At 42.9% G+C, this 27,726-nt stretch overlaps 1 protein-coding gene across 4 annotated transcripts in view; it reads right to left on the bottom strand.

Annotated features, from left to right (window-relative positions):
* Nucleotides 1-27,726, bottom strand: part of dhrsx (dehydrogenase/reductase (SDR family) X-linked) — a 293,611-nt gene that overhangs the window by 81,033 nt on the left and 184,852 nt on the right. For all 4 annotated transcript variants that reach the window (XM_043692383.2, XM_043692379.2, XM_043692380.2 and 1 more), the window contains one exon: nucleotides 3,606-3,707. In XM_043692383.2, coding sequence (XP_043548318.1) covers nucleotides 3,606-3,707 — 102 coding nt within the window. The remainder of the gene's footprint in view (nucleotides 1-3,605; nucleotides 3,708-27,726) is intronic.

The following is a 27,726-nucleotide window of genomic DNA, read 5'->3' on the forward strand; positions in this document are numbered from 1 at the left end:
AATACATTCTGCAAATATCCCTTCCTCCCTCAAACTGCTTAGTTTATTTTTTAAATCTTTTATCTGCTTGTGCTTTGACCTTCCCTTTTATAATATTTGCATTTTTCCACATATTTTATTTCTGTTTTATCCCTCCAGCTCTGCTAGCTCATCTCTCTGTTAATTCACTCAATGTCTTCCTTTCGGATGTTCTTTCTTCCAAACATCTTTATATCAGGAATAATCTCAGATTACATCACCTCTGTGTTCAACATTAAACTAAAACACACAAAACAGAGAAAAAAAACATAAATTGCTGTTTCAATCTACATGACTCTCCCTGATCCCAACATATTTATTTTTCATTTTGGAATTTGTTCTAATTCTTAGCTTGATCTTTACATTAAATTTGAAGGAAATCTGGCCAGTGTGGATTCAGCCATACAGAAAAGTAAGCCATAGCTTTAATACTTGGTTTACACTAGGATCAATAGAAACAGAAAGAATTTGCGATGATTTGGACTATTTCATGACCTCAGGATGTTCAAATCCTTTTTCCAGTCCTTCCTGAAGAAGGGCTCATGCCCGAAACGTCGATTCTCCTGCTCCTTGGATGCTGCCTGACCTGCTGCGCTTTTCCAGCAACACATTTTTCAGCTCTGATCTCCAGCATCTGCAGTCCTCACTTTCTCCTCCTTTTTCCAGTCAGCCTTGTTTTGATGGATAGTTATTGTCACAATCTGGGAAACACACAGCAAGGTTCCACAAACAGCAATGACATGATGACTGGATCATCAATTTCATTGCTGTTCATTGAGAGCTAAATAGTGGCCTATATCACCCTTACTCTTTTTTGAATAAAGGTATTGGATCTTTTACCGTATGACCATAAGACATAGGAGTATAAGTAGACCAATCAGCCCATCTAGTCTGCTCTGCCATTCAATGAGATCATGGCTGATCCAATAATCCTCAGCTCCACTATCCTGCCTTTTCACCTTTTGATTCCCATACTGATTAAAATCTATCACGGCTTTAAATATAATTAACCACTCAGACTCTACAGCCCTTTGTAGTAAAGAATTCCAAAGATTTAATACCTTCAGAGAGAATGAATTCCTCTTAATCTCATACGAACTGGGAAACCCCTTACTCTGAGATCAGTAGTTAGTACTGTTGCTTCACAGCGCCAGAAACCCAATTTCGATTGCAGCCTTGGAAGACTGTCTACATGGAGTTTGCACATTCTCCCTGTGTCTGTGTAGGTTTCCTCCGAGTTTCCTCCCACAGTCCAATGATGTGCAGGTTAGGTGGATTGGCTGTACTAAATTGTCTATAGCAATCAGGGATGTGTAGAGTAGATGGATTAGCCACGGGAAATGCAGGGTTACAGGAATAGAATGGGAGGGGGCAGGGGGGGATTCTCTTTGGAGAGTCGAGTGTGAGCTCAATGAGCTAAATGGTGTCTTTCCACATTGTAGGGATTCTATGGGTTCTATGAGACTATGCCCTCTGGTGCACACTGAAAGACCTGTGGACTTGCCCAGAAGGTGAAACAACCTTACCAAAGACATTGATCTGTATCAAGAAAGGCAGTCGCCCCAGTACTGAATCTTTGGTGAGGTCAGGGACATCCCATCTGAAAGATGGCACTTCTAACATTGCAGCACTCCATTACTCCTGCACTGAATTACCTGCTAGATTATATGTCCAAGTCTCTGGAAGGAACTTGAACCTAAAGTTAACTGACTTAAGGAGGGGAGAATGCTACAACTGAGCCAAAGCTGGCACAACAGCTAGATTCTTCCCAGCAACTTCATCCACAGATGCCTAGCAGGCAAACAATGCGACAAGGGGATGCCACAACCCAACACACTAACCACACTACCTGATATAAAAAATGTCTCGGAACTAACAGCCAGACATCAAATTCATGACAGTCCATAAACCGGCAGCCAGGCTCAGACAACAACTCACCAAACCAAAAGACCCAGTATGCGCAAGACTAACATGACTTACAAAATTCCATGCAGAAAGTGCATGAAACATTACACAGGACAAACAGGCAGACAACTAGCAATCCACATCCACCAATACCAACTAGCCACTAAACACCACGACCAGCTGTCCATGGTAACCATACACACAAATTACAAGGAAATTTAACTAGGACAACACAACAACAATAGGTTAAGCTAAATAGAGGACAGCCAGAGAATTTCTAGAAGCATGACACTCATCCACGGACTCCATCAACAGAGACATAGACCTAGACCCAACATATCAAACATTACAACAAACTACTGGAACTGGCAACCGGAAGTAACTGGAACAAAACCAAATAAATTCCAGAAGACACAGTACAGCAGCGCTTCACAGGAGGCTCTAAAGCACTGAAGATGTCACTGAGACAGGGGACAAAAACGTCGACAAATCAACTTCCCAGCTCAGCGAACATACCCACAACTATGACAACAACTAGCTGGCAATGCAATCAAATCTGCAAATCTGCATCTAATATTTCTGTGCTGTAGCACTTCAGTTAGCAAGCCCCATTCTCCCTTTCCCCAATTTCAATCAACAATTTACATCTGATGTCTTTTCCCCAACTCTGCCATATCAATGAGAAACTCAGCAGACTGTAAAACGTTTCACAGTTCTGTACCACATGGAAAAGATTCTTGTACCTTCAAATGTTCCTCACCACCTACAGTGTAACACAATTTGAATATTCAGCAAGCATGTTTTCATGTCAACAAAACAAAGATACAAAGTACTTATAATATTTTTGACAGAATAATTTTTTAGTTTACTTCCCGGCTCCTTTTGGATGACAGGGGATTTGTGGTTTTTCTGTACTATTTGTGTTAAAAGAAATGACCGTTGTGCTGATTTCCACTGCCTTATTTCCTAAATGGGTAGTGAGATCAAGGAGAAATGAAAGGAATGCTACGAGGAGAATGCGGGTAAGTGGAGTTGAAATGCCCATCAGCCATGATTGAATGGCGGAGTGGACTCGATGGGCCGAATGGCCTTACTTCCACTCCTATGTTTTATTGTCTTATGGTCTTATGGAAATTAATTCAGTATGTCCTTCACAAAGACAGGACACTAATTGCAGTGGATACATGGATAGAACCAGTAAGAATCGATAAAATTCAGATAGAATGAGGTTAGAAAAAAAAGGGAAAAAGTGGTAATGGGGAATACAGAGTGACAGAAGGAAAGTAGATATTTTCAATTTTGATGCAAAATTGTCTTTTTTGATGTTAAACATATGACTAAAATTATAGCTCTATCTGTGTTCTGATATTTCAGCAATGTGTATGGTTTCTGAAATATTAAAAGCAAAAACCAAATCAGTTATTCCATCTTTGTGTGAAGTTGCAAATAGTCTAAATATTAAAAATGCATGATTTTAAAATGGCTCACATTGAGTAGTGAGGTTTCATTGCAGTAAACAGCTAGGTCACTGCTGCAGTACCCACATTATAACAAGTGCATGATCTAGACTTTTTCAAAGTTTAAAATAATAGTTCTACATACATACATGCAGATTCTTTACCGGTAACCCCAAGACTATGAATTATGAATCTGTAATGTGAGCAAAAATAATTAAAACTCACCATTATTTACCAAAACATGGAGTAAGAGGTTCTTTGCTTTGAAGTTTTGGACAAACTGCCGAATGGAGTGCATTGAAGCAAGCTCTAGGAACATAAACTCCACTGGAGGAAGAAAGGGGAAAAAAAATCCATTATTAAATTGTTGCTAATTACAAATCTATCCATGGATAGAAGAAACTTTTCACAAGCAGACATATTTGATATGTAAGTGTTATCAACAGTCCCAAAGACTGAACATGTCAAGGTCATCAAACCTACAACTCTGATGAAGAGTCATCTAGACTCAAAACATTAGTTTGCTCTCTCTCCATGATGCTGTTTGACCCACTGTAATTTCCAGCATTTTTTCTTCTATTGCTAAATACTGATTTTCTTTTGTTTAGGTTATAGGGAAAGCATTTTGATCAATATCCAATATATAAAAGAAACCACTCCCACCCAATAAGACAATTGGGATAATAACCAGCAGTTTCTGTTTAGGATAGATCTGGGGCTAGATTTTCCACTTTTTATCATTTCTCAATGAGCAGTATCATGATAGTCAAAACTTGTAAGATGCAAGCTTCTCTCATGTTGGAGAAGCACACCATATTACCTATTAAATTAATATTGATATTAAATTAAATAAGATGAAATCTCAGCAGGCTTTGTAGTGCTGACTGATGAAAGGTTAGCCAGGGCTTTGAAATAGTGGCACAGATCTATTATGTTCAGTCCAAGAGGGCAAATGAGGCCTTGCATGAATGAATAATCCAAAGGTAGCATCTTCAACACTCCCTCAGTACGATACTGGAATGTCAGTCTTAATATATGCTCCCGTCCTAGATTGAGATTTGAACTCACAACCCTCTCACAGGTGAGAGCGTTACCAACTGGCCAATCCCATGAGGAAGTATAGAACATAGAACAGTACAGCACAGAACAGGCCCTTCAGCCCACGATGTTGTGCCAACCACTGATCCTCATGTATGCACCCTGAAATTTCTGTGACCATATGTATATCGAGGAGTCTCTTAAATGTCCCCAATGACCCTGCCTCCACAACTGCTGCTGGCAACGCATTCCATGCTCTCACACCTCTCTGTGTAAAGAACCCGCCTCTGACATCCCCTCTATACTTTCCTCCAACCAGCTTAAAACTATGACCCTCGTGTTAGTCATTTCTGCCCTGGGAAATAGTCTCTGGCTATCGACTTTATCTATGCCTCTCATTACCTTGTATACCTCAGTTAGGTCCCCTCTTCTCCTCCTTTTCTCCAATGAAAAAAGTCCGAGCTCAGTCAACCTCTCTTCATAAGATAAGCCCTCCAGTCCAGGCAGCATCCTGGTAAACCTCCTCTGAACCTGCTCCAAAGCATCCACATCTTTCTTATAATAGGGCGACCAGAACTGGACGCAGTATTCCAAGTGCAGTCTAACCAAAGTTTTATAGAGCTGCAAAAAGATCTCACGACTCTTAAACTCAATACCCCTGTTAAAAAAGCCAAAACACCATATGCTTTCTTAACAACCCTGTCCACTTGGGTGGCCATTTTAAGGGATCTATGTACCTGCACCCCAAGATCCCTCTGTTCCTCCACACTACCAAGAATCCTATCCTTAATCCTGTACTCAGCTTTCAAATTCGACCTTCCAAAATGCATCACCTCGCATTTATCCAGGTTGAACTCCATCTGCCACCTCTCAGCCCATCTCTGCATCCTATCAATGTCCCGCTGCAGCCTACAATAGCCCTCTATACTGTCAATGACACCTCCAACCTTTGTGTCATCTGCAAAGAGTATGGAAGTGTACAAGTATACTTCCTCATGATATACTGAACATGTATACTTCCTCATGGTATACATGTGCAGTATACTATGAAGAAGTATACATGTGCAGTATATCATGAAGAAGTATACATGTACACTTCCATACTCTTTCATGATGGCACATAGGCAACTACAGATGAGCATTTAAGGCTCAAATTCCATGTCACTTTAAACAGTGAATTATGGAGCTAGTAAATAGTGCTGAATTTAACACCACCCAAATGCAAATACAATATTTGACAATAGCCTGAGATACTGCATTTATTTTCTTTGGCTGTGCAGAGCAGAGCGTAAATATTATCTATACCACTAAAAAAAATCAGTATATTGTGTTCACAGACTGAGCCACAAAATGCCCCATAGTTGAAGGCAGGAGTTAATTTGGCTTCCTTGTATTATTAGCAACATCTAACATGCAATAGAAAAAGGCTGTGCAAAGAAATAAAAAATGCTAAAGAATTTATTTAAAAAAAAAGAAATCTCTGGTGGCTTTGTTCAGAATTAATCAGATGATAAGCTGCTTTGCACTGACAAGAGCACAATGCCAAGTAACCACACAGATTATTCAAAGGCTGAAGCAAAGCTGTAATTAATCTGGCCTGTTTAATTTGCAGTCGATGATTGTTGGGTATTTGTAAAACAGAAATATCCAATGCCAGCATTTCTTTCTCTTCATCTTTTCTTAAATTTTTCACATTTTGAAATGTGGTGAAAAATGCCAGCTGTAAGATTTTAACTCAAAGTTATATTTTTAGAAAGAGGATTTGGACTTGTCATTGTATTTTTGAAAGATTTCTACGTTTTTCATCCAGTGACTTCTCTTTGGCATTTAAAGGTCAGAATTTGGGATCGGAAGTTTTTGCAAATAATGTTAACTCAGTTTCACTCTTCATAGATATAGCCTTACCTGGATTTTTCTACTTTTTCCTACTGTAGTGCAGATTTGTAACACCGATAGCATTTCGCTTGCAATGACATTTCATTCACTGCCATTTCTCATTCAAGAACATGTAAAGGTTCTGCTCCTCATTCCAATAGCATTTCATTTGGCTCTTTATTTCACTTTGTTAATCTTCATTGCTTTCAGTTTCCCTTCTCTTTCTCTTTGATCAGTTAAAACCTATTACACCCCAAGCATTTTTTTCAGTTCTGATGGGAAGTCACCAGTCTGAAACAGTAACTCTGCTTCTTTCTCCATGGTGACTGCCTGACTGCTAAGTCTTTTCTGTTTTTATTTCATATTTTCAGAACCAGCAGTATATTGTTTGTGTGGAGGCTGTGCCAAGTTTGGCTATGTTATTACATTTGTAATCTAGGCAATGAACCCTTTAAGAATTTATTTTATTCATTTAAAACATAGAACATAGAACATAGAAGAATACAGCGCAGTACAGGCCCTTTGGCCCTCGATGTTGCGCCGATCCAAGCCCACCTAACCTATACTAACCCACTATCCTCCATACACCTATCCAATGCCCGCTTAAATGCCCATAAAGAGGGAGAGTCCACCACTGCTACTGGCAGGGCATTCCATGAACTTACGACTCGCTGAGTAAAGAACCTACCCCTAACTTCAGTGCTATATCTACCCCCCCTTAATTTAAAGCTATGCCCCCTTGTAATACCCGACTCCATACGCAGGAAACGGTTCACACTGTCAACCCTATCTAACCCCCTAATCATCTTGTACACCTCAATCAAGTCACCCCTAAACCTTCTTTTCTCTAATGAAAACAGCCCTAAGTGTCTCAGTCTTTCCTCATACGATCTTCCTTCCATACCAGGCAACATCCTGGTAAACCTCCTCTGCACCCGTTCCAGTGCCTCCACATCCTTCCTATAGTATGGCGACCAAAACTGGACACAATATTCCAGATGCGGCCGCACCAGAGTCTTATACAACTGCATCATGACCTCAGGACTCCGGAACTCAATTCCTCTACCAATAAAAGCCAGTACGCCATATGCCTTCCTCACCGCACTATTTACCTGGGTGGCAACTTTCAGAGATCTGTGTACATGGACACCAAGATCCCTCTGCTCATCCACACTACCAAGTATCCGACCATTAGCCCAGTACCCCATCTTTTTGTTATTTTTCCCAAAGTGAATCACCTCACACTTAGCTACATTGAATTCCATTTGCCACCTTTCTGCCCAGCTCTGCAGCTTCTCTATATCCTGCTGTAACCTGCCACATCCCTCCTCACTGTCAACAACTCCTCCGACTTTCGTATCATCCGCAAACTTGCTCACCCAACCTTCTAACCCCTCTTCCAGGTCATTTATAAAAATGACAAACAGCAATGGTCCCAAAACAGATCCTTGCGGAACACCGCTAGTGACGGCACTCCATGAAGAAACTTTGCCATCAACTACTACCCTCTGTCTTCTTCCATCCAGCCAATTCCTAATCCAAACCTCCAACTCACCCTCAATGCCATATCTCCGTATTTTCTGCAGTAGCCTACCATGGGGAACCTTATCAAACACCTTACTAAAATCCATATATACCACATCTACCGCTTTCCCCTCATCAACCTCCTTCGTCACCTTTTCAAAGAATTCAATAAGGTTTGTGAGGCACGACCTGCCCTTCACAAAACCATGCTGACTATCCTTGATCACATTATTCCTATCCAGATGTGCATAAATCCTATCCCTTACAATTCTCTCTAAGACTTTGCCCACAACAGAAGTGAGACTCACCGGCCTATAGTTACTAGGGTTATCCCTACTCCCCTTTTTGAACAAGGGAACCACATTTGCTATCCTCCAGTCTTCTGGCACTACTCCTGTAGACAAAGAGGACATAAAAATCAAGGCCAATGGCTCTGCAATCTCCTCCCTTGCTTCCCAGAGAATCCTAGGATAAATGCCATCAGGCCCAGGGGACTTATCTATTTTCACCTTTTCCAGGATTTCCAACACCTCTTCTCTACATACCTCAAAGCCATCCATTCTACTTATTTGTGACTCAGTATTCACATCGACGACAATGCCCTGTTCCTGAGTAAATACTGAAGAAAAGTATTCATTCAGTGTCTCCCCAATCTCTTCCGCCTCCACACGCAACTTCCCACTACTATCCTTGACTGGACCTACTCCTACCCTAGTCATTCTTTTATTCCTAACATACCTATAGAAAGCCTTAGGGTTTTCCCTAATCCTACCGACTAAGGACCTTTCATGTCCCCTCCTTGCTGCTCTTAGCTCTCTCTTCAGGTCCTTCCTGGCTACCCTATAACTCTCAATCGCCACAATTGAACCTTCACGTCTCATCTTGGGATAAGCCGCCCTCTTCCATTTAACAAGGGATTCCAATTCCTTATTAAACCACGGCTCCCTCGCACGACCCTTTCCTCCCTGCCTGACAGGTACATAATTATCAAGGACACTCAATAGTTGCTCCTTGAACAAGCTCCACATATCATTTACACTCTTGCCTTGGAGTCTACTTTTCCAAGCCACACATCCTAAGTCATGCCTCACCGCATCATAATTTCCCTGACCCCAGCTATAACTCTTGCCCTGTAGTACACACTTATCCCTCTCCATCACGAGAGTAAAAATCACCGAATTATGGTCACTATCCCCAAAGTGCTCACCTACCTCTAATTCTAACACCTGGCCTGGTTCGTTACCCAGAACCAAATCCAGTATGGCCTCACCTCTTGTTGGCCTGTCTACATATTGTGTGAGGAAACTCTCCTGCACACATTGAACAAACACTGACCCATCTAACGAACTTGAGCTATAGCTTTCCCAATCAATATCAGGAAAGTTAAAGCCCCCATAACAACCACCCTATTACTGTCACTCATCTCCTGAATCACCTTCCCTATCCTTTCTTCAATGATTCTAGGACTATTAGGAGGCCTGTAAAAGACTCCTAACAGGGTGACCTCACCTTTCCTATTCCTAACCTCAGCCCAAACTACCTCAGATGGCAAGTCCTCATCCATCGTCCTTTCCACCACTGTAATACTATCTTTGACAAGCAATTTGTGGGACTTGGACATCGCTGGCTGGCCAGCATTGATAGCCCAACCCTATTTCCCCTTGAGAAGTTGGTGGTGAGCTGCCTTCTTGAATCGCTGCAGTCCACTTGCTGTGGGTTGACCTGCAATGCTGGTAGTGAGGGAATTCCAGGAGTTTGACCCAACGACTGTGAAGGAATGGCGGTATATCTCCAAGTCAGGGTGGGAGTGGCTTGTAGGGGACCTTGCAGGTGGTGGTGTTTCCAAGTATCTGCTGCCCTTGTCGTTCTAGGTGGAAGTGGTTGTGGATTTTTCATGGAAGGTGCTGTCTAAGGATCTTCGGTAAATTTCTGCAGTGTATCTTGTAAATAGGACACACTGCTGCTACTGTGCGCCGGTGGTGGTGGATTGAATGTTTGTGGATGTGGTGCCAATCAAGCGGGTTGCTTTGTCCTGGATGGTATCAAGCTTCTTGGGTGTCGTTGGAACAGCACCAATCCAGGCAAGTTGGGAGTATTCCATCACACTCCTCACTTGTGCCTTGTAGATGGTGGATAGACTTTGGGGTGTCAGGAGGTGAATTACTTGCTGCAGTATTCCCATCCAGTTGAGTTTCTGGTCAATGGTATCCCCAAGGATGTTGGCATTGGGGGATTCAGGGCTGGTAATACCGTTGAATGTCAAGCGGCGGTAGTTAGAGTATCTCTTGTTGGTGATGGTCTGGCATTTGTGTGGCACAAATGTTATTTGCCACTTGTCGGCCCAAGCCTGGATATTGTCCAGATCTTGTTGCATCTGAGCACGGACTGCTTCTGCTGAACACTATGCAATCATTGGCAAACATCCTCAGTTCTGACCTTATGACAGAGGGATGGCCATTGATGAAGCAGCTGAAAATTGCTGGGCCTAGGACACTACCCTGAGGGATTCGTGCAGAGATGTCCTGGAGCTGAGATGACTGACACTTCACGACCACAGCCAATATATATAAACTTATTTAAAGAATAAAAAGCAGACAACAGTCAGTCAGATTGCCATTAAAAAAAACTCAACTGGTTCAGTTGTGTCCTTCAGGCATTCTTATTGTGAGACTCCAGCCTCATAGCCAACGTGGGTTTGGAGTCATATGGCACAGAAATGGACTCTTTGGACCAACTTGCCCATGCCGACCAGATATCCTAATCTGAACTAGTCACATTTGCCTGCATTTGACCAATACCCCTCTAAACTTCTCCTATCCATGTACCTGTGCAAATGACATTTAAATATTGTAATTGTAGCCACCTCTACCACTTCCTCTGGCAGCTTGTTCCATAAAGGCACCACCCTCAGGCCCCTCTCACTTTAAACCTATGCCATCTAGTTTTGGATGCCCTTACCTTAGAGAAAAGATCTTGGCTATTCACCCCTCATGATTTTAAAAGCTTCTGTAAAATCACCCGTCAGCCTCCTACGCTCAAGGGAAAAAAAATCCCAGACTATCTAGCCTTTCCTTATAACTTAAACCTTCCAGTCTTGGCAATGTCCTTGTAAATCCAGTTTTGCACACTCTCCAGTTTAATAACAGCCTTCCTACAGCAGGGCAACCAGACTTGCATGAAATACTTGTGCCGCAAGGGTCATTCCTGATGAAAGGCTCTTGCCTGAAACGTTGATTCTCCTGCTCCTCAGATGCTGCCTGACCTGCAGTGCTTTTCCAGCATCACATTCTTGACTCAGATCTCCAGTATCTGCAGTCCTCACTTTCTCCTAGCACTCCAAATGTAGCCTGACCAATGTCTTGTACAGCTCTAACATCCCAACCCCTGTACTCAATGCTATGACCGATGAAGGAAAGCATGCCAAATGCCTTCTTCACCACTCTGGCTCCCTGTGACACCACTTTCAAGGAACTATGTACCTGAACCGCTAGGTCTCCCTGTTCGACAACACTCCCCACAGCCCGACCATTAATTAACTAGGCCTGCCTTGGTTTGTCTGACCAAAATGCAACACCTTGCATTTATCTCAATTAAACTCCATCTGCCATACCTTGGCCCACTGGCTCAGCTGATCAAGATCCATTGTATTTTTTGATAACCTTCTTATACCACTATACCACTAACTTTGACGTCATCCACAAACTTACTAACCATGCTTTGAATATTCTCCTCAAAATTGTTATATAAATAATGAACAATAGTGGTCCCAGCACCGATCCATGTGGCACATCGCTAGTCATAGACCTCCAGTCTCAACAACACCCTCTACCACTACCCTAGGTCTCCTACCGTCAAGCCAATTTGGTATCCATTTGGCTAGCTCTCCATGGAATCTATTTGATCTAACCTTACTAACCAGCCTACAATGCGGAACCTTGCTGAAGGCCTTGTTAAAGTCCATGCAGACGTTTACTGTTCTGCCTTTACCTATCTTCTTAATTACTTCTTCAAAAAACTCAAATTTGTGAGATACAATTTCTCACGCACAAAGCCATCTCGGCTATCCCCAATCAATCCTTGTATTTCCAAACGTACATAGATCCTGTCTATCAGAATCCCCTCCAAGAATGTACCTAGCACTGACATTAGGCCCATTGGTCTGTAGTTCTCTGGCTTTTCATTGCAAATTTTCTGAAATAATGGCACAACATTGGCCACCGTCCAGCTCACCCATAACTGTCCATGATACAACTATCTCTGCTCGGGACCTCTCAATCTCTTCCTTAGCTTCTCACAATGTCCTGGGATGCACTTGATCAGGTCCTGGGATTTAGCTACCTTTATGCGTTTTAAGACCTCTAGAACCTCCTCCTTTGTAATATGGACTCTTTTCAAGACATCTCTATTTATTTCCCTGAGTTCTCTAGCTTCTATGTTTTTCTCCACATATTCATTTATGATCTCACCTGTCTCCTGTGGTTCCACATATAGCCGGCCTTGTTGACCTTTAAAGGGCCCTATTCTTTCCCTAGTTACTCTTTTGCCATTAATATACTTGTAGAATCTCTTTGGATTCTCCTTTACTCTATCTACCAAAGCTGTCTCGTATCCCCTTTTGGCTCTCTTGATTTTCCTACACTCCCCAAGGGATTCCCAGCTGTGTATACCTGGAATATACCTCCTTTCTTTTCTTGACTAGAGCCTCAATCTCCCTATTCATCCATTGTCCCCGACTCTTGCCAGCCATGTCCTTCACACTAACAGGAACATGCTGGCCCTGAACTCTCATTATCTCACTCGTGAAGGCTTCCCACTTGCCAGATATCCCTTTGCCTAAAAACAATCTCCCCCAATTAACTTTTTACAGGTCCTATCTAATATCATCAAAGTTGACCTTGCCCCAGTTTAGAACTTTAACTTTGTACCAGGTCTATCTTTTCCATAACTACTTTAAAACTAATAGAATTGTGGTCACTGGTCCCAAAGTGCTCCCCCACGAACAGTCACTTGCTCTGCCTCATTTCCAAAGAGGAGGTCGAGTTTTGCCTCTTCGTTATTAGGTCCATCTACATATGGATTGAGAAAATTTTCTGAACACACTTAACAAATTCCTCCCCATCCAAGCCCTTAACATTATGGCAGTCCCAGTCTTTGTTTGGGACAAGTTAAAATCTGCTAGTATGAGACCTCAATTATCCTTACATCTATCTGTTTTCATTGCAAACTTTGAAAACATATTTGTTCCTCAATTTCCCACTGACTATTGGGGGAGCTTATAGTACGATCCCATCAAAGTGATCACCTCCTTCTTATTTTTCAGTTCCACACATATGGACGATCCTTCAAGAATATCCTCTCTAAGTACTGCCGTGATACTTCCCCTAATCATAAACAGCATTTCCCCTCCTCTCTTGCCTCCTCTTCTATCCTTCCTATAACATCTGTACCCAGAACATTGAGCTGCTGTCCTGCCCTTCCCTCAGCCATGTTTCTGTAATAGCTATGATCCCAGTGCCATGTTCCCATCAATGCCCTGAGTTCATCTGCCTTACCTTTCAGGTCTCTTGCATTGAAATGAATATAGTTCAATTTGTCAGTCTTCTCTCGGTCCCTGCCATGGTCTTGCCTGCCTTGTCTATTTGACTTGCTCTCTTTAATGTCTGCACCAGCCTCAACTTTCTCTCTTATTTCACTAATGCTTAGGGTCCCACATCCTTGCCAGATTAGTTTATAAACTCCCAAATAGCTCTTGCAAATCTCCCCGCCAGGATACTGATCCTCTCCAGTTCAGGTGCAACCCTTCCCTCTTTTACAGATCATTTCTGACCCAGAAGAGATCTCAATGATCCAAAAATGTGAATCCCTGAACCAGCTCTTCAGCTACACATTCATCGACTTTAGTCCTAACTACCCCCTGAAACGGTCTAGGAAACAATTCAGAAGGAACCCAAAATGAATAAACAAAATAGAAATAACCTCATAACAATATGTGGACAGAAAACAACTACTTTCTCTTGAGTTTTCACCTTCTATCTCCTGCCCTGACTGCACAACCTACCTTACTCTTTTAAAGAAGAGAACTGCAAAATGATGGTGTTGCTCTATCTGATGCAGTTCCCATGACAAAAAAAAAACAGATTATTATTCTCAGTGAGCAGTTTAACTGCAGATATCGTCATCATTGACAGGGCCAGCACATACACAACAGTTTCCTTCTGTGTCATACATTTTCCATAATTTCTGCTCTGACTTACTATCTCCAGATGTGCAATTGCTAGTGGAGCAGGGTGAGTTGTGAACTCTGGGTAGGAACACTGGTTGATATCTCAGCGCCTTACTAGCTCTGAGACCAACATACTGTTATCGATGGAAATGTGCCAACTACATACAGGCTGAGAATACATGCCTTGGAGAGTTGCAGAGTTGAAAAATGTGATGCTGGAAAAACTCAGCAGGCCAGGCAGCATCCGAGGAGCAGGAGAATCGACGTTTCGGGCATAAGCCCTTCTTCAGGAAGAGCTTATGCCCGAAATGTCGATTCTCCTGCTCCTCGGGTGCTGCCTGGCCTGCTGAGTTTTTCCAGCATCACATTTTTCAACTCTGGTCTCCAGCATCTGCAGTCCTCACTTTCCCCTTGGAGAGTTGCAATCCAACTCACTTGATGCTACATCACAGGCAATGGATTTGCCCAGTAGGTCATTGAAAGAGCTCTGATCAATATATCTATTACAGTCCTTACAAGTATATATTCTAATCATGATGGCTGATTATTTCATTACAAAATTCCTCTGTTATCTTACTACAGTGTGGAACCAAGACTGACAAACAACATTGACCTTTTTTGAGAACTCTGGCCAGGTTCACCATTCACAAGTAATAATTACATCAGGTTGTGAGTCCAATGCTTTCCTTTGCTTGATTTGTATGACTGGCTGAAGTTCTGTTTGTTAAATCAGTTGTAACCAGAATAAAGGATCATTGCATTAACTGACTTACATGTCTGATTGATTTCTATCAGTACTGAGGTCCAACAACACCTCTGAAATATTAACAAATTTGGCTATAAGATGGAAATTCGTTTCTCTCCAGGTTAGCAGCAGACCTGGAGCTACTGGAGAGAATCGTGATTAAGGTTTTACTCCTAAAAAGGATAATTATAAAACTCTCTTTAATTGCACATATTTAACGATCAAAAATGTGATACCAAAATTACTGCTGGCTTAATTTAGTTTATTTTATCCCTTAATTATAGGTCAAATTGCAGACTTTCATGGTTGAGTATTAAGGCTAGAGCTTAAGTTATAGGATGGAAAATGACTCTGTTATTACAAAGTGTATCTTAATGCCTAAAACACACAACTCTGAACTGAATGCTTTTAGCCACCTGGTTGATTAAAGAATTGTTTCCTCTAGATTGCTCGATAGACTGCATGATTGTAATATTCCAATCTCAGATGAATTAATGATATTTCTAATATTTCAGCATTTTGGGAACAATGATTATTTATTGTTCTATTATATATATTCTCTACGATTCACAAAAATCTTTATGAGAGTTGGAGTTTCATTTCTTGTAAGAACTTACAAGATGGAAGCAGTAATTGACCAGACAGTCCAGAACAGCTCAAGGGGCTATCACAAGACCATAAGATATAGGAGTGTAATTAGGCCATTTGGCCCATTCAGTTCTGCTCCACCATTCGATCAGGACTGATACACTTCTTAATCCCATTCTCTTGCCTTCTCTCCATAACCTTCGATCCCCTTACTAATCAAGAACCTATCTATCTCTGTCACAATACTTAGAATCCACAGCCCTCTGGGGCAATGAGTTCCACAGATTCACCACCCTCTGCCTGAAGAATTCCCTCCTCATCTCAATTCTAAAGAGTCATCCCTTCACTCTGAGGCTGTGTCCTTGGGTCCTGGTCTTCCCTACCAGTGGAAATATCTTTTCCACGTCCACTCTATCCAGAACTCTCAATATTCAAGATTCAAAGTAAGTTTCAAAGAGATTGCCCCCTTATCCTTCTAAACTCCATTGAATACAGGCCCAGAGTCCTCAAATGCTCTTTGTATGACAAGCCCTGCATCCCGGGATCATTCTTATAAATCTCCTCTGCACCCCCTCCAATGCCAACACATTCTTCTTTAAAAGTGAGGGCCAAATTTGCACACAATACCCCAAATACATCCTTACCAGAGCCTTGTAGAACCTCAGCAATGTACCTCTGCTCTTGTATTCCAGGTCCCTTGAAATTAATGCTAACATTACATTTGCCTTTCTTGCCTTAAGAGAATCCTAAACTAGGACTTTGTGCTTCAGATTTCTGAAGCCTTTCTCCATTTAGAAAACAGTCTGAACTTCTACTCTTCCAACTAAAGTGAATGACCTCAAACTTTCCCACATTGTATTCCATCTGCCACTTCTTTGCCCACTCTCTTAGCTTGTCAAACTCCTTCTGCAGCCTCCTCACTTCCTCAACACTACCTGTCCCTGCACCTATTTTTGTGTCATCTGCAAGGACAGCAACAATGCCTTCAGTTGCTTCATCCAGGTCATTAATGTACAACATGAACATTTGTGATCCCAACAGTGACCCTTGTGGAACTCCACTTGTCATCGGCTGCCATCCAGAAGACTTCTTTAATCTCACTGTCTGCCTTCTACCAGCCAGGTGCAGAGTGAGGACTGCAGATGCTGGAGATCAGAGTCTAGATTAGAGTGGTGCTGGAAAAGCACAGCAGGTCAGGCAGCTGTCTGAACTGCTGTGCTTTTCCAGCACCACTTCTACCAGCCAGCCAATCCTCTCTCCTTGCCCTTAACACCATGGGCTTTATCCTAACTAACATCCTCCTGTGCAGCACCTTGTCAAAGGCAATGATTACGTGTGATCATTGACCTCAGATCCACTTTCCTGCGTACTCCCCATATCCGTTGATCTCCAAAGAGATCAAAAATATGTCTATTGCAACCTTAAATAAACTTAAGAATGTAGCATTCACAATTCCCTGGAGTTGACAATCCAAAGATTTACAGTCCTTTGACTGGAGAAATTTATCCTAATCTCAGTCCTGAATAATCATCCCCTAATCCTGACACTCTGCCCCATGTTTAAATTCCCCAGACAGACAGACAACTTCTCAATATGTATCTTCCAGGCCCTTTCAGAATCTTGTGCATTTCAATAGGATCACTTTCCACTCTTTAGGCCTGCACAGAACATAGACCCAAGCTCATGCATCTCTAATCACAGGGCAACCGGCTAATCCCAGGAAGCAATATATCCAAAGTATAGACTTCCTTAAATATGGAAAATAAGATGGCAGACAATATTCAAGGTGTGGTCTCACCAAAACCCTTGGAAAATGCTGCAAGATTTTCCAGTACCTTGACTGCAAAACCCTAGCAATGAAAGCCAATATGCCATTTGACTTTTGAATTGCTTGTGATAGCAGCAGGCTGATTTTCTGTGTTCTTTGTGCTTGTATGTCCAAGTCCCTTCCAAATTTCATGCCCTTTCACAAATGCTGTATTTTTCCATTCTCACTTACAAAGAAAATAAATTCACACCTCCCCATACGATACACCAATCAATACGCGGTCGAGTTGCACAATATGAGGATAAAATAGATGTGTGGTGACATTTATCCCGTTGCTTTAAATATATGAAAATTTCATCAATGCTAAAATTGATAAGTTGAATACAGATTTTGGTAATGCCTGTTTCTGTTAAGGCTTATCTTGTCCCATCAGTCCGCAGCTGAAATGAACAAGGAACTAACTAGAAAGTACATTACAAGAATTTTCTTCTAGTTATATAGAAGGTAAGATCTGCTTGTCCACAGTATTCAGTCCATAAAAACAGGTTATTTGGCCCTTGCTGTGATGACTTGTCATGGCCTATGTTCAGGGATTCCCCTCAGAATCACTTTCACCGAACGTTTCTTTTCGGTTTAACAGTTTTTTTGTCTTGTTGACTTTTGCTGATGTACAGTCCCTTGTGAGGAAATGCCATTTGGACAAAGTCTGCACAATGTCATGAAGCAGAACCTCATCCCTTCAACATGAATACACTCCATACAAAATGTGACAATGAGTCATGTTTTGTCACATTTTGTAGTGAGGATTAGTTAGCTCAGTTGTCGGGAGTGTGGTACTGGAAAAGCACAGCAGGTCAGGCAGCATCTGAGCAGTCGGAGAATTGACATTTTCAGCATAAGCCCTTCATCAGGAATGGTTAGCTTAGTTGGCTGGATGGCCGGTTTGCAATGCAGACTGATACCAACTGCACGTGTTCAATTTCTGATGTCACCATGAAGGTCCTGTGTTCTCAAACTCATTCCTCACCTGGAGAGAGTGACCCTCAGGTTAAACCCAATATCAGTTGTCTTTCCCTAACAAGGGAGCAGCCTGTGGGACTATGGTGAAAGGTACAATATGACAATAGTTTACGTTTGTGTAGCGCCATCCTGACTTGGAAATACATTGGCATTTTTTCAGAGCTGTTGGTCACATTTGTAAAATTCCATCTTTAATGGCATTGTACGAGTACAATGGACTGCAGTGGTTCAAAAAGGTGGCTCATCACCACCCGCTGAAGCTCAACTACGTCTGGGCAATAAATACCAGCCCAGCCAGTGGTGCCCATGCCTCCCGAGTCAATTTAAAAAATCATTAATGCAATAAATATCCCAAGAGTAGCTCAGCAACACCATGACTGATTGAACTTGTCATGCCCTAAAGGGCATACCTGCTAAATTGGATCTGCACAAGTTGACAAAACAGAGAGGAAAAAACAAACTTGAAATCACTCTCACTACACTGCAGACCTCAGATACATTTGATATTCTATTATCAGTGAGTGTCCATCGTACAATTCTTATAGAGATCAAGCCCTGTCTTTACATTAAGAAAAGTTTCCATCATGAATTGAGGCACTATCATTATGTAAAATAGGATAGATTTCAAAAAGATGTAGAAACTGAAGAATATGCATCCATGATATGGCTTATCAGTAGTAACAGAATTGTACTCCAAAACTACCTGAAACCTTGTGTCATGGTATATCCTCCAAAATACATTAGCATCAAGCCACAGGGATCAACCAGGTTTCAATGAAGAGTGCAGGAGGACATGTTAGGACATGCAAGTATGTGAACTGAACCAACATTGTTGTCACTCTGCATTGTAAACCATCCATCCAGCCAACTGAGCTAAAAGTGAGGAGTCAACTTGAAGCTACAGAACTGGTATGAACCAGATTCCACAACCAATGGAACAGATCTAAGCTCTGCAGTCTTGCCACACCAGTCCTGAATGGACGTGGACAATTAAACAACTCACTGGAGAAGAGATGTTTCATCAATGGCCTTGCCCACATTATAAGGTCAGAAGTGGGGATGTTCACTAAAGATTGCATAATTTTCAGAACCATTCATGACTCCTCAGATACTGTCCACAGAAGTAGTCCACATCAAATGCAGCAAGACTTGGAAAATATCCAGGTTTGGACAGAAAATGACAAGTAACATTCAAGCCACACAATGACCATCACCAACAAAAAACAATCTAATCATTGCCCTTTGACTTTCAACGGCATTACCATCACTGAGACCCTCACTATCAATATCCTGGGTTACCATTGACCAGAAACCAAACTAGACTTGCCACATAAGTACTGTGGCAACGAAAGGTCAGAGGCTCGGAATCCTGGAGCAAGTATGTCACCTCCTGACTACTCAAACCCTGTCCCTCATCGAGAAGACATCAGTCAAAAGTGTGATGGAATGATGCTGCTGAAAATGCGTTGCTAGAAAAGCGCAGGAGGTCAAAGATTCCTGAAGAAGGGCTTATGCCCGAAACGTCGATTCTCCTGTTCCCTGTTTGCTGCCTGACCTGCTGCGCTTTTCCAGCAATACATTTTCAGCTCTGATCTCCAGCATCTGCAGTCCTCACTTTCTCCTGTGATGGAATGATGCCCATTTGCCTGGATGAGTGCAGCTCCATTAACACTCATGAAGCTTGACACCATCCAGGACAACATAGCCTACTTGATTGAGGGAGGTGATGGCCTAGTGATATTATTATTATCAGAGTATTAATCCAGAAAACCAAGTAATGTTCTGAGGATCCAGGTTCAAAACCATGGCAGATGGTGAGATTTGAATTGAAAAGAATCTGGAATTACAGATATCTAATAATAACTATGAAGTCATGTTGATTATTAGAAAACCCCATTTGATTCACTAATGTCCTTTCGGGAAGGAAACTGACATCCTTATGTGGTCTGGCCCCCATTTGACTTCAGACTCTCCAAACTGGTTGGTTCTTAAACTTCCTACGGGCAATTAGGATTGAGCTATAAAACACCCATATTCAATGAAAAAATGCTTTCAAAAATGACATCACATCTTCTCCCTCCACCCCCATACTCAATTGCAGCAGTGTGTACCATCTAAAGATGTGCTGCAGAAATTCAATCAGCATCTTCCAAAGCCATGGCCTTTACCATCTGGAAGGATAAGGGAAGCAGATACATAAGAACACCATAACCACCTGAAAGTTTCCTTCCAAGCCTCTCACAATCCTGACTTGGAAATACATGACTGTTCCTTCAGTGTCACTGGGTAAAAATCCTGGTATTCCCTCCCGAAAGGCATTGTGGGTCTATCTACAGCACATGAATTATGGCGATTCAAGAAGATAGCTCATCACCACCTTCTCAAGGGCAAGTAGGGATGGGCAATAAATTCTGCAGTAGACAGCAACACCCACTTCCTATGAATGGGTTGGCTTGCCATTCAAAGTGAGAACAGTAGGTGAGTTGGAGGGCTAATCTTCCAGAATGACATCCATAGCAGGTTCCAGTGAAAGACAAATGAGACAAAGTACGATTCAAAACAGAGTTATCCTATTTCTCATATTTTCAAGCTTTAAATTAAAATACGGCGTTTGCATCTCGACCACAATCACACAGACATATGAACATAAGAAATGGGAGCAAGAGTTGGCCATTTGGCCCTTTGAGCCCATTTTGCCATTTATTAAGATCATGGCTGATCTTTTCGTGGCCTCAGCTCCACCCCCCCCCACACCCTCTCACCATAACCCTTAATTCTTTTACTGGTCAAAAAATTATCTACCTTAGCTATAAAAACATTCAATGAGGAAGGCTCAACTACTTCACTGGGCAGGGAATTCCAGATTTCACAATCTTCTGGGTGAAGAAGTTCCACCTCAAGTCTGTCCTAAATCTGCTCCCCGTAAATTTGAGGCTATTCGCTCTTGCCCTAGTTTCACCTGCCAGTGGAAACATCCTCTCCACTTTGATCTTATCTATTCCCTTCATAATTTTATATATTTTTATAAGAACCCCCCATCATTCCTCTAAATTCTAATGAATATAATTCCAGTCTACTCCCTCTCCTCATAAGGATGAGCCCAATACATGGACAGCTGCAGCTGTCACTGCACCCATATAGCCTCCCTGGAGTGCTGCCCCTTCAGGCTGCTCCTGGGAACTCACGTCCAAGGCAACTAATGTGGTCACTGGCACTGGAAAATCCCGGACAGCATTTATAAAGTGGCCTTGACTAGCACACATGGGTGGACACCAGACCTGTATGTAAAATGGCCGAGGGGTGAGATGGTATTGGGGAACTGCCTTTCAGGCTGTCGACATCATTTTTAGCAACCGCCCACACTTAATCACAGCATTCGCCGAGGCTAGAAGTTAGGCCCTAATGTCAAATAATTATGCAGTATGGAGGGATTTCTCTACAGAAAAGCTGAACAAAATATAAGGAAAAGAATTGCCTGCATTTACACGGGATCATTCACATCATCCTAAAATTATGATGTTGATTGGGTGTAAATATTGGCCAATCACCAGAGAGAGCTCACACTGCTCTACTTCAAAATCGTGCCATTGGATCTCCTACATTCACCTGAGTAGGCATATTAGGGCTTCCTTTCATTCCCAGATCTGCAGTACAGCACCTTCAACACATAACCCAAATCTTGGTGATCAACTAGCAAACTGCAAAATTTTATTAAAAGTTGCACATTTAACTCTCTGCGATCTTAAAGTTGGCACGAAGAAAATTACTGGTATCACCTATTCTCTGATGGCTATCTTAATTTAGCTGTTCATGAATGTTGTTTAACTCAAGATGTTAAGCTAAAGTGAGATGTTTGCATTAAAAGAACAGAGGATGGGAAGGCAGAGGAAGACCAAATGTGGTGATAGAATGATACAGCACAGAAGCCAGCCATTCTGTCCATTGAGTCTGTGCCTGGGTTGGCATTTCAATCTAGTACATTCTAACGCAAAGCTAAGAATACTACCGACTGGTGCTATAATATGGGAGAAACAAACTGTCCACTTATTCCTTAAGCCTGATTCACAATTCAGAACAGACAATCATCTAAACTGTGATGAGCACTCAATGTACCCAGTCCTCTAACTAAACATGAATTACTCCAAACCTACTTGGAACTAAAAGTACCAACTTTACACTTAATCACCTGAAGCATCAGTAAATTTTGGGATAGGATGGGCGGGGGGGGGGGGGTGTCATTCCAATCCCTACATTTTTTTGAAAAATAGCTGCAGTGATTTACACTATTTAAAAATCATATCATCTTTGGTACTTCAATAACATTTTACTGTCGAATGAACATAGAGTCATAGAGATGTACAGGATGGAAACAGACCCTTCGGTCCAACTCATCCATGCCGACCAGATATCCCAACCCAATCTAGTCCCATCTGCCAGCACCTAGCCCATATCCCTCGAAACCCTTCCTATTCATATACCTATCCAAATGCCTAATAAATGCTGTAATTGTACCAGCCTCCACCACTTCCTCTGGCAGACTATTCCATACAACGACCACCCTCTGCGTGAAAAAGTTGCCCCTTAGGTCTCCTCTATATCTTTCCCCTCTCACCCTAGACCTACGCCCTCTAGTTCTGGACCCCCACCTCAGGAAAAACACCTTGTCTATTTATTCTATCCATGCCCCTCTAATGAAGTCACCCCTCAGCCTCCAACGCTCCAGGGAAAACAGCCCTAGCCTATTCAACCTCTCCCTACATCTCAAATCCTCCAAATCTAAATTAAACTCCATCTGCCACTTCTCAGCCCATTGGCCCATCTGATCAAGATCCTGATTAAATCCAAGGTAACCTTCTTCACGGTTCCACTACACCTCCAATTTTGGTGTCATTTGCAAACTTACTAACTATATCTCTTAAGCTCACATCCAAATCATTCATATAAATGACGAAAAGTAGTGTACCCAGCACCGATCCTTGTGGCACTCCACTGGTCAAAGGTCTCCAGTCTGAAAAACAACCCTCCACCACCACCCTCTGTCTTCTACCTTTGAGCCAGTTCTGTATCCAAATGGCTACTTCTTCCTGTATTCCGTGAGATCGAACCTTGCTCACCAGTCTCCCATGGGGAACCTTATCAAATGCCTTACTGAAGTCCATATAGATCACATTTACCATTCTGCCCTCATCAATTCTCTTTGTTACTTCTTCAAAAAACTCAATCAATCTTGTGAGACATGATTTCCCACGCACAAAGCCATGTTGACTATCCCTAATCAGTCCTTGCCTTTCCAAATGCATGTACATCCTGTCCCTCGGGATTCCCTCTAACAACTTGTCCATCACCGCCGCCAGGCTCACTGGTCTATAGTTCCCTGGCTTGTCCTTACCACCTTCTTAAATAGTGGCACCACGTTAACCAACTTCCAGCCTTCCGGCATCTTACCTGTGACTATCGATGATACAAATATCTCAGTAAGAGGCCCAGCAATCACTTCCCCAACGTCCCGCAGCATTCTAGGGTACACGTGATCAAGTCCTGGGGACTTATCCATTTTAATGCATTTGAAGACATCCAGCACTTGCTTCTCTGTAATATGGACATTTTTCAAGTGATCACCATCTATTTTGCTACATTCTATATCTCTGTGGGGAGGCGATGACATTATGGTGGTATGATTACTGCAGCAATCTGCCCACCCAGCCTAACTGTTTTGGGGGGCTTGGGTTCAAATCCCCCCACAGCAGCTGGTGGAATCTGAATTCACAGAATCCCTACAGCGTGGAAGCAGGCCATTCAGCCCATCAAATCCACATCGGCCCTCTGAAGAGCATCCCACCCAGACCCACTACCCCTACCCTCTCCCTGTAATCCTGCATTTCCCAATGCTAAACTGCCTAGTCTGCGCATCCCTGGACATTTTGGGCAGTTTAGCATGACCAATCCACCTACCCTACATGTTTTTTAGTGTGGGAGGAAACCAGAGCACCCTGTGGAAACCCATGCAGTCAAGGGGAGAATGTGCAAACTCCACACAGGCAGTGTCCTGGGTTGGAATCACACTTGGGTCCCTGGCACTGTGAGGTAACAGTGCTAACCACTGAGCCACTGTGCCTCAATTAATAATAATAAATTAATAAACCTGGAATATAAAGCTAGTCTCAGTAATGAGAGAAGTGAAACAATCATCAATTGCTGTAAAAACCTATCATCTTCTTTAGGAAATGAAATCTGTCAGCTTTGCCCAGTCTGGCCAGTTGTGACTCCAGACCCAAATCGATTGGTTGACTCTAAACTGCCTTTGGAAAAGGCCCTAGCAAGACATTCAGTTCAACAGTAATTATGGATGAGCAACAAATGCTAGTCCTACATCTAATAAAAATAAGAAAAAAACTCTCAACACATCACCTCCTACAGAAAACTACATGGGCAATTATCAAATGTAAGGAACATTGATGGAAAGACTATTCTTGTATTTTGAAGAGAAAAACTGATTTCAAAATATTTAGTACAAGAAAGCTTCGATCCATCATCGACATAAACATCTTTTAATCCGATCTCTAAATTTCCTTGAAACATGCTTGGAATAATATCACTTCAATTATTTAGGGGCAATTTGTCTAATGATAATAAGTAGAGTCAATACAGTATGTCTATTCGTTTTTACATGGAAATATATTTCAATGCCTCAGCCACCAGTTATAGTCATAGAGTTGTACAGCATAGAAATAAACACTTCCATCCCATTCATCCTTGCCAACCAGATATTGTAAACTAATCTAGTTCCATTTGCTAGCATTTCACTCACATCCCTTGAACCCCTTCCTATTCATATAATATCAATCCAGATGCTTTTTAAATGTTGTTATTGTACCAGCCTCCATCACTTCCTCTGGCAACTCATTCCATACATGCACCATCCGCTGCCTGAAAAAGTTGCCCCTTAGATCCCTTTTAAATCTTTCTCTTCTCACCTTAAACCTACGCCGTCCCGAAGGGGGAAGACATTGACTATTTATCCTATCCATGTCCCTCATGATTTTATAAAGCTCTGTAAGGTCACCCCGCAGCCTCCGATGCTCCAGGGAAAACAGCCCCAGTCTATTCAGCTTCTTCCTATAGCTCAAATCCTCCAACCCTGGCAATATCCCTGTAAATCTTTTCTGAACCCTTTCAAGTTTCTGAACATCCTTCCAATAGGAGGGATGCTAGAATTCCAAAAGTGGCCTAACCAATGTCCTATACAGGCACAACATGACCTCCTAACTCCTGTACTCAATACACTGACCAATAAAGGCAAGCATACCGAATGCCTTCTTTACGATCCTATCTACCTGCGACTCCACTTTCAAGAAACTTTGTACTTGCACTCCAAGGTCTCTTTGTTCAGCAACACTCCCCAGGACCTTACTGTTAAGAGTATAAGTCCTACTCTGATTTGCTTTTCCAAAACGCAGCACCTTGCATTTATCTAAATTAAACTCCATCTGCCACTCTTCAGCACATTGGCCCATCCAATCAAGAACTCGTTGTACCCTGAGATAACCCTCTTCGCTGTCCACTACACCTCCAATTTTAGTGTCATCTGCAAACTTACTAACCACACCTCCTATGTTCACATCCAAATCATTCTTATAAATGACGAAAAACAGTGGACCCAGCACTGATCCTTGTGGCACACCGTTGGTCAAAGATCTCCAGACTGAAAAGTAAATTTCCTCCATCACGCACTGTCTTCTACTTTTGAGCCAGTTCTGTATCCAAATGGCTAGTTCTCCCTCTATTCCATGAGATCTAACCTTGCTATCCAGTCTCCCATGGGGAACCCTGTCGAACACCTCACTGAAATCCACACAGATTATGTCCACCACTTTTCCTTCATCAATCCTTTTTGTTAATTCTTCAAAAAATTTAATCAAGTTTGTGAGACATGATTTTCTATGCAGAAAGCCATGTGGACTATCCCTAATCAATCCTTGTTTTTCCAAACACACGTAAATCCTATCCCTCAGGATTCCCTCCAATAGCTTGGCCACCACTGATATCAAACTCACCAGTCTATAGTTCCCTGGCTTTTCCTTACCACTTTTTGTAAGTAGTGGCACAATGTTAGCCAACCTCTAGTCTTCTGGCATCTCATCTGTGGCTATGGATTAGAACAAATATCTCAGCAAAGAGGAGAAAGTGAGGTCTGCAGATGCTGGAGATCAGAGCTGAAAATGGTTTGCTGGAAAAGCGCAGCAGGTCAGGCAGCATCCAGGGAACAGGAGAATCGACGTTTCGGGCATAAGCCCTTCTTCAGGAATGAGGAAAGTTTGTCCAGCAGGCTAAGATAAAAGGTAGGGAGGAGGGACTTGGGGGAGGGGCGTCGGAAATGTGATAGGTGGAAAGAGGTCAAGGTGAGGGTGATAGGTCAGACTGGGGTGGGGGCGGAGAGGTCAGGAAGAAGATTGCAGGTTAGGAAGGCGGTGCTGAATTCGATGGATTTGACTGAGACAAGGTGGGGGGAGGGGGAATGAGGAAACTGGTGAAACCCGAGTTCATCCCTTGTGGTTGGAGGGTTCCTAGGCAGAAGGTGAGGCGCTCTTCCTCCAGCCGTCGTTTTGTTGTGGTCTGGCGATGGAGGAGTCCAAAGACCTGCATATCCTTGGTGGAGTGGGAGGGGGAGTTGAAGTGTTGAGCCACAGGGTGGTTGGGTTGGTTGATCCGGGTGTCCCAGAGGTGTTCTCTGAAACGCTCCGCAAGTAGCCGGCCTGTCTCCCCAATATAGAGGAGGCCACATCGGGTGCAGAGGATGCAATAGATGATGTGTGTGGAGGTGCAGGTGAATCTGTGGCAGATATGGAAGTTTCTTTTGGGGCCTTGGAGGGAGGTGAGGGGGGAGGTGGGGGCACAAGTCTTGCACCTCCTGCGGTTGCAGGGGAAGGTGCCGGGAGTTGGGTTGGTGGGGGGTGTGGAGCTGACAAGGGAGTCACGGAGGGAGTGGTCTTTACGGAATGCTGATAGGGGAGAGGAGGGAAATATATCCTTGGTGGTGGGGTCCGTTTGGAGGTGGCGGAAATGACGGTGATGATGCGCTCTACATGGAGATTGGTGGGGTGGTACGCTGTACATGGAGATTGGTGGGCACTACCAGGACAGAACCCCACTGGTCCTCACCTACCACCCCACCAATCTCCATGTACAGCGCATCATCCGCCGTCATTTCTGCCACCTCCAAACGGACCCCACCACCAAGGATATATTTCCCTCCCCTCCCCTATCAGCATTCCGTAAAGACCACTCCCTCCGTGACTCCCTCGTCAGCTCCACACCCCCCACCAACCCAACCTCCACTCCCGGCACCTTCCCTTGCAACCGCAGCAGGTGCAAGACTTGTGCCCACACCTCCCCCCTCACCTCCCTCCAAGGCCCCAAAAGAAACTTCCATATCCGCCACAGATTCACCTGCACCTCCACACACATCATCTATTGCATCCTCTGCACCCGATGTGGCCTCCTCTATATTGGGGAGACAGGCCGCCTACTTGCGGAGCGTTTCAGAGAACAACTCTGGGACACCCGG

The sequence above is a fragment of the Chiloscyllium plagiosum genome, unplaced genomic scaffold (genome assembly GCF_037043375.1).
Source record: "Chiloscyllium plagiosum isolate Xiang-an unplaced genomic scaffold, Cpla_swu_hap1 HiC_scaffold_6, whole genome shotgun sequence".
Lineage (NCBI taxonomy): Eukaryota > Metazoa > Chordata > Chondrichthyes > Orectolobiformes > Hemiscylliidae > Chiloscyllium > Chiloscyllium plagiosum.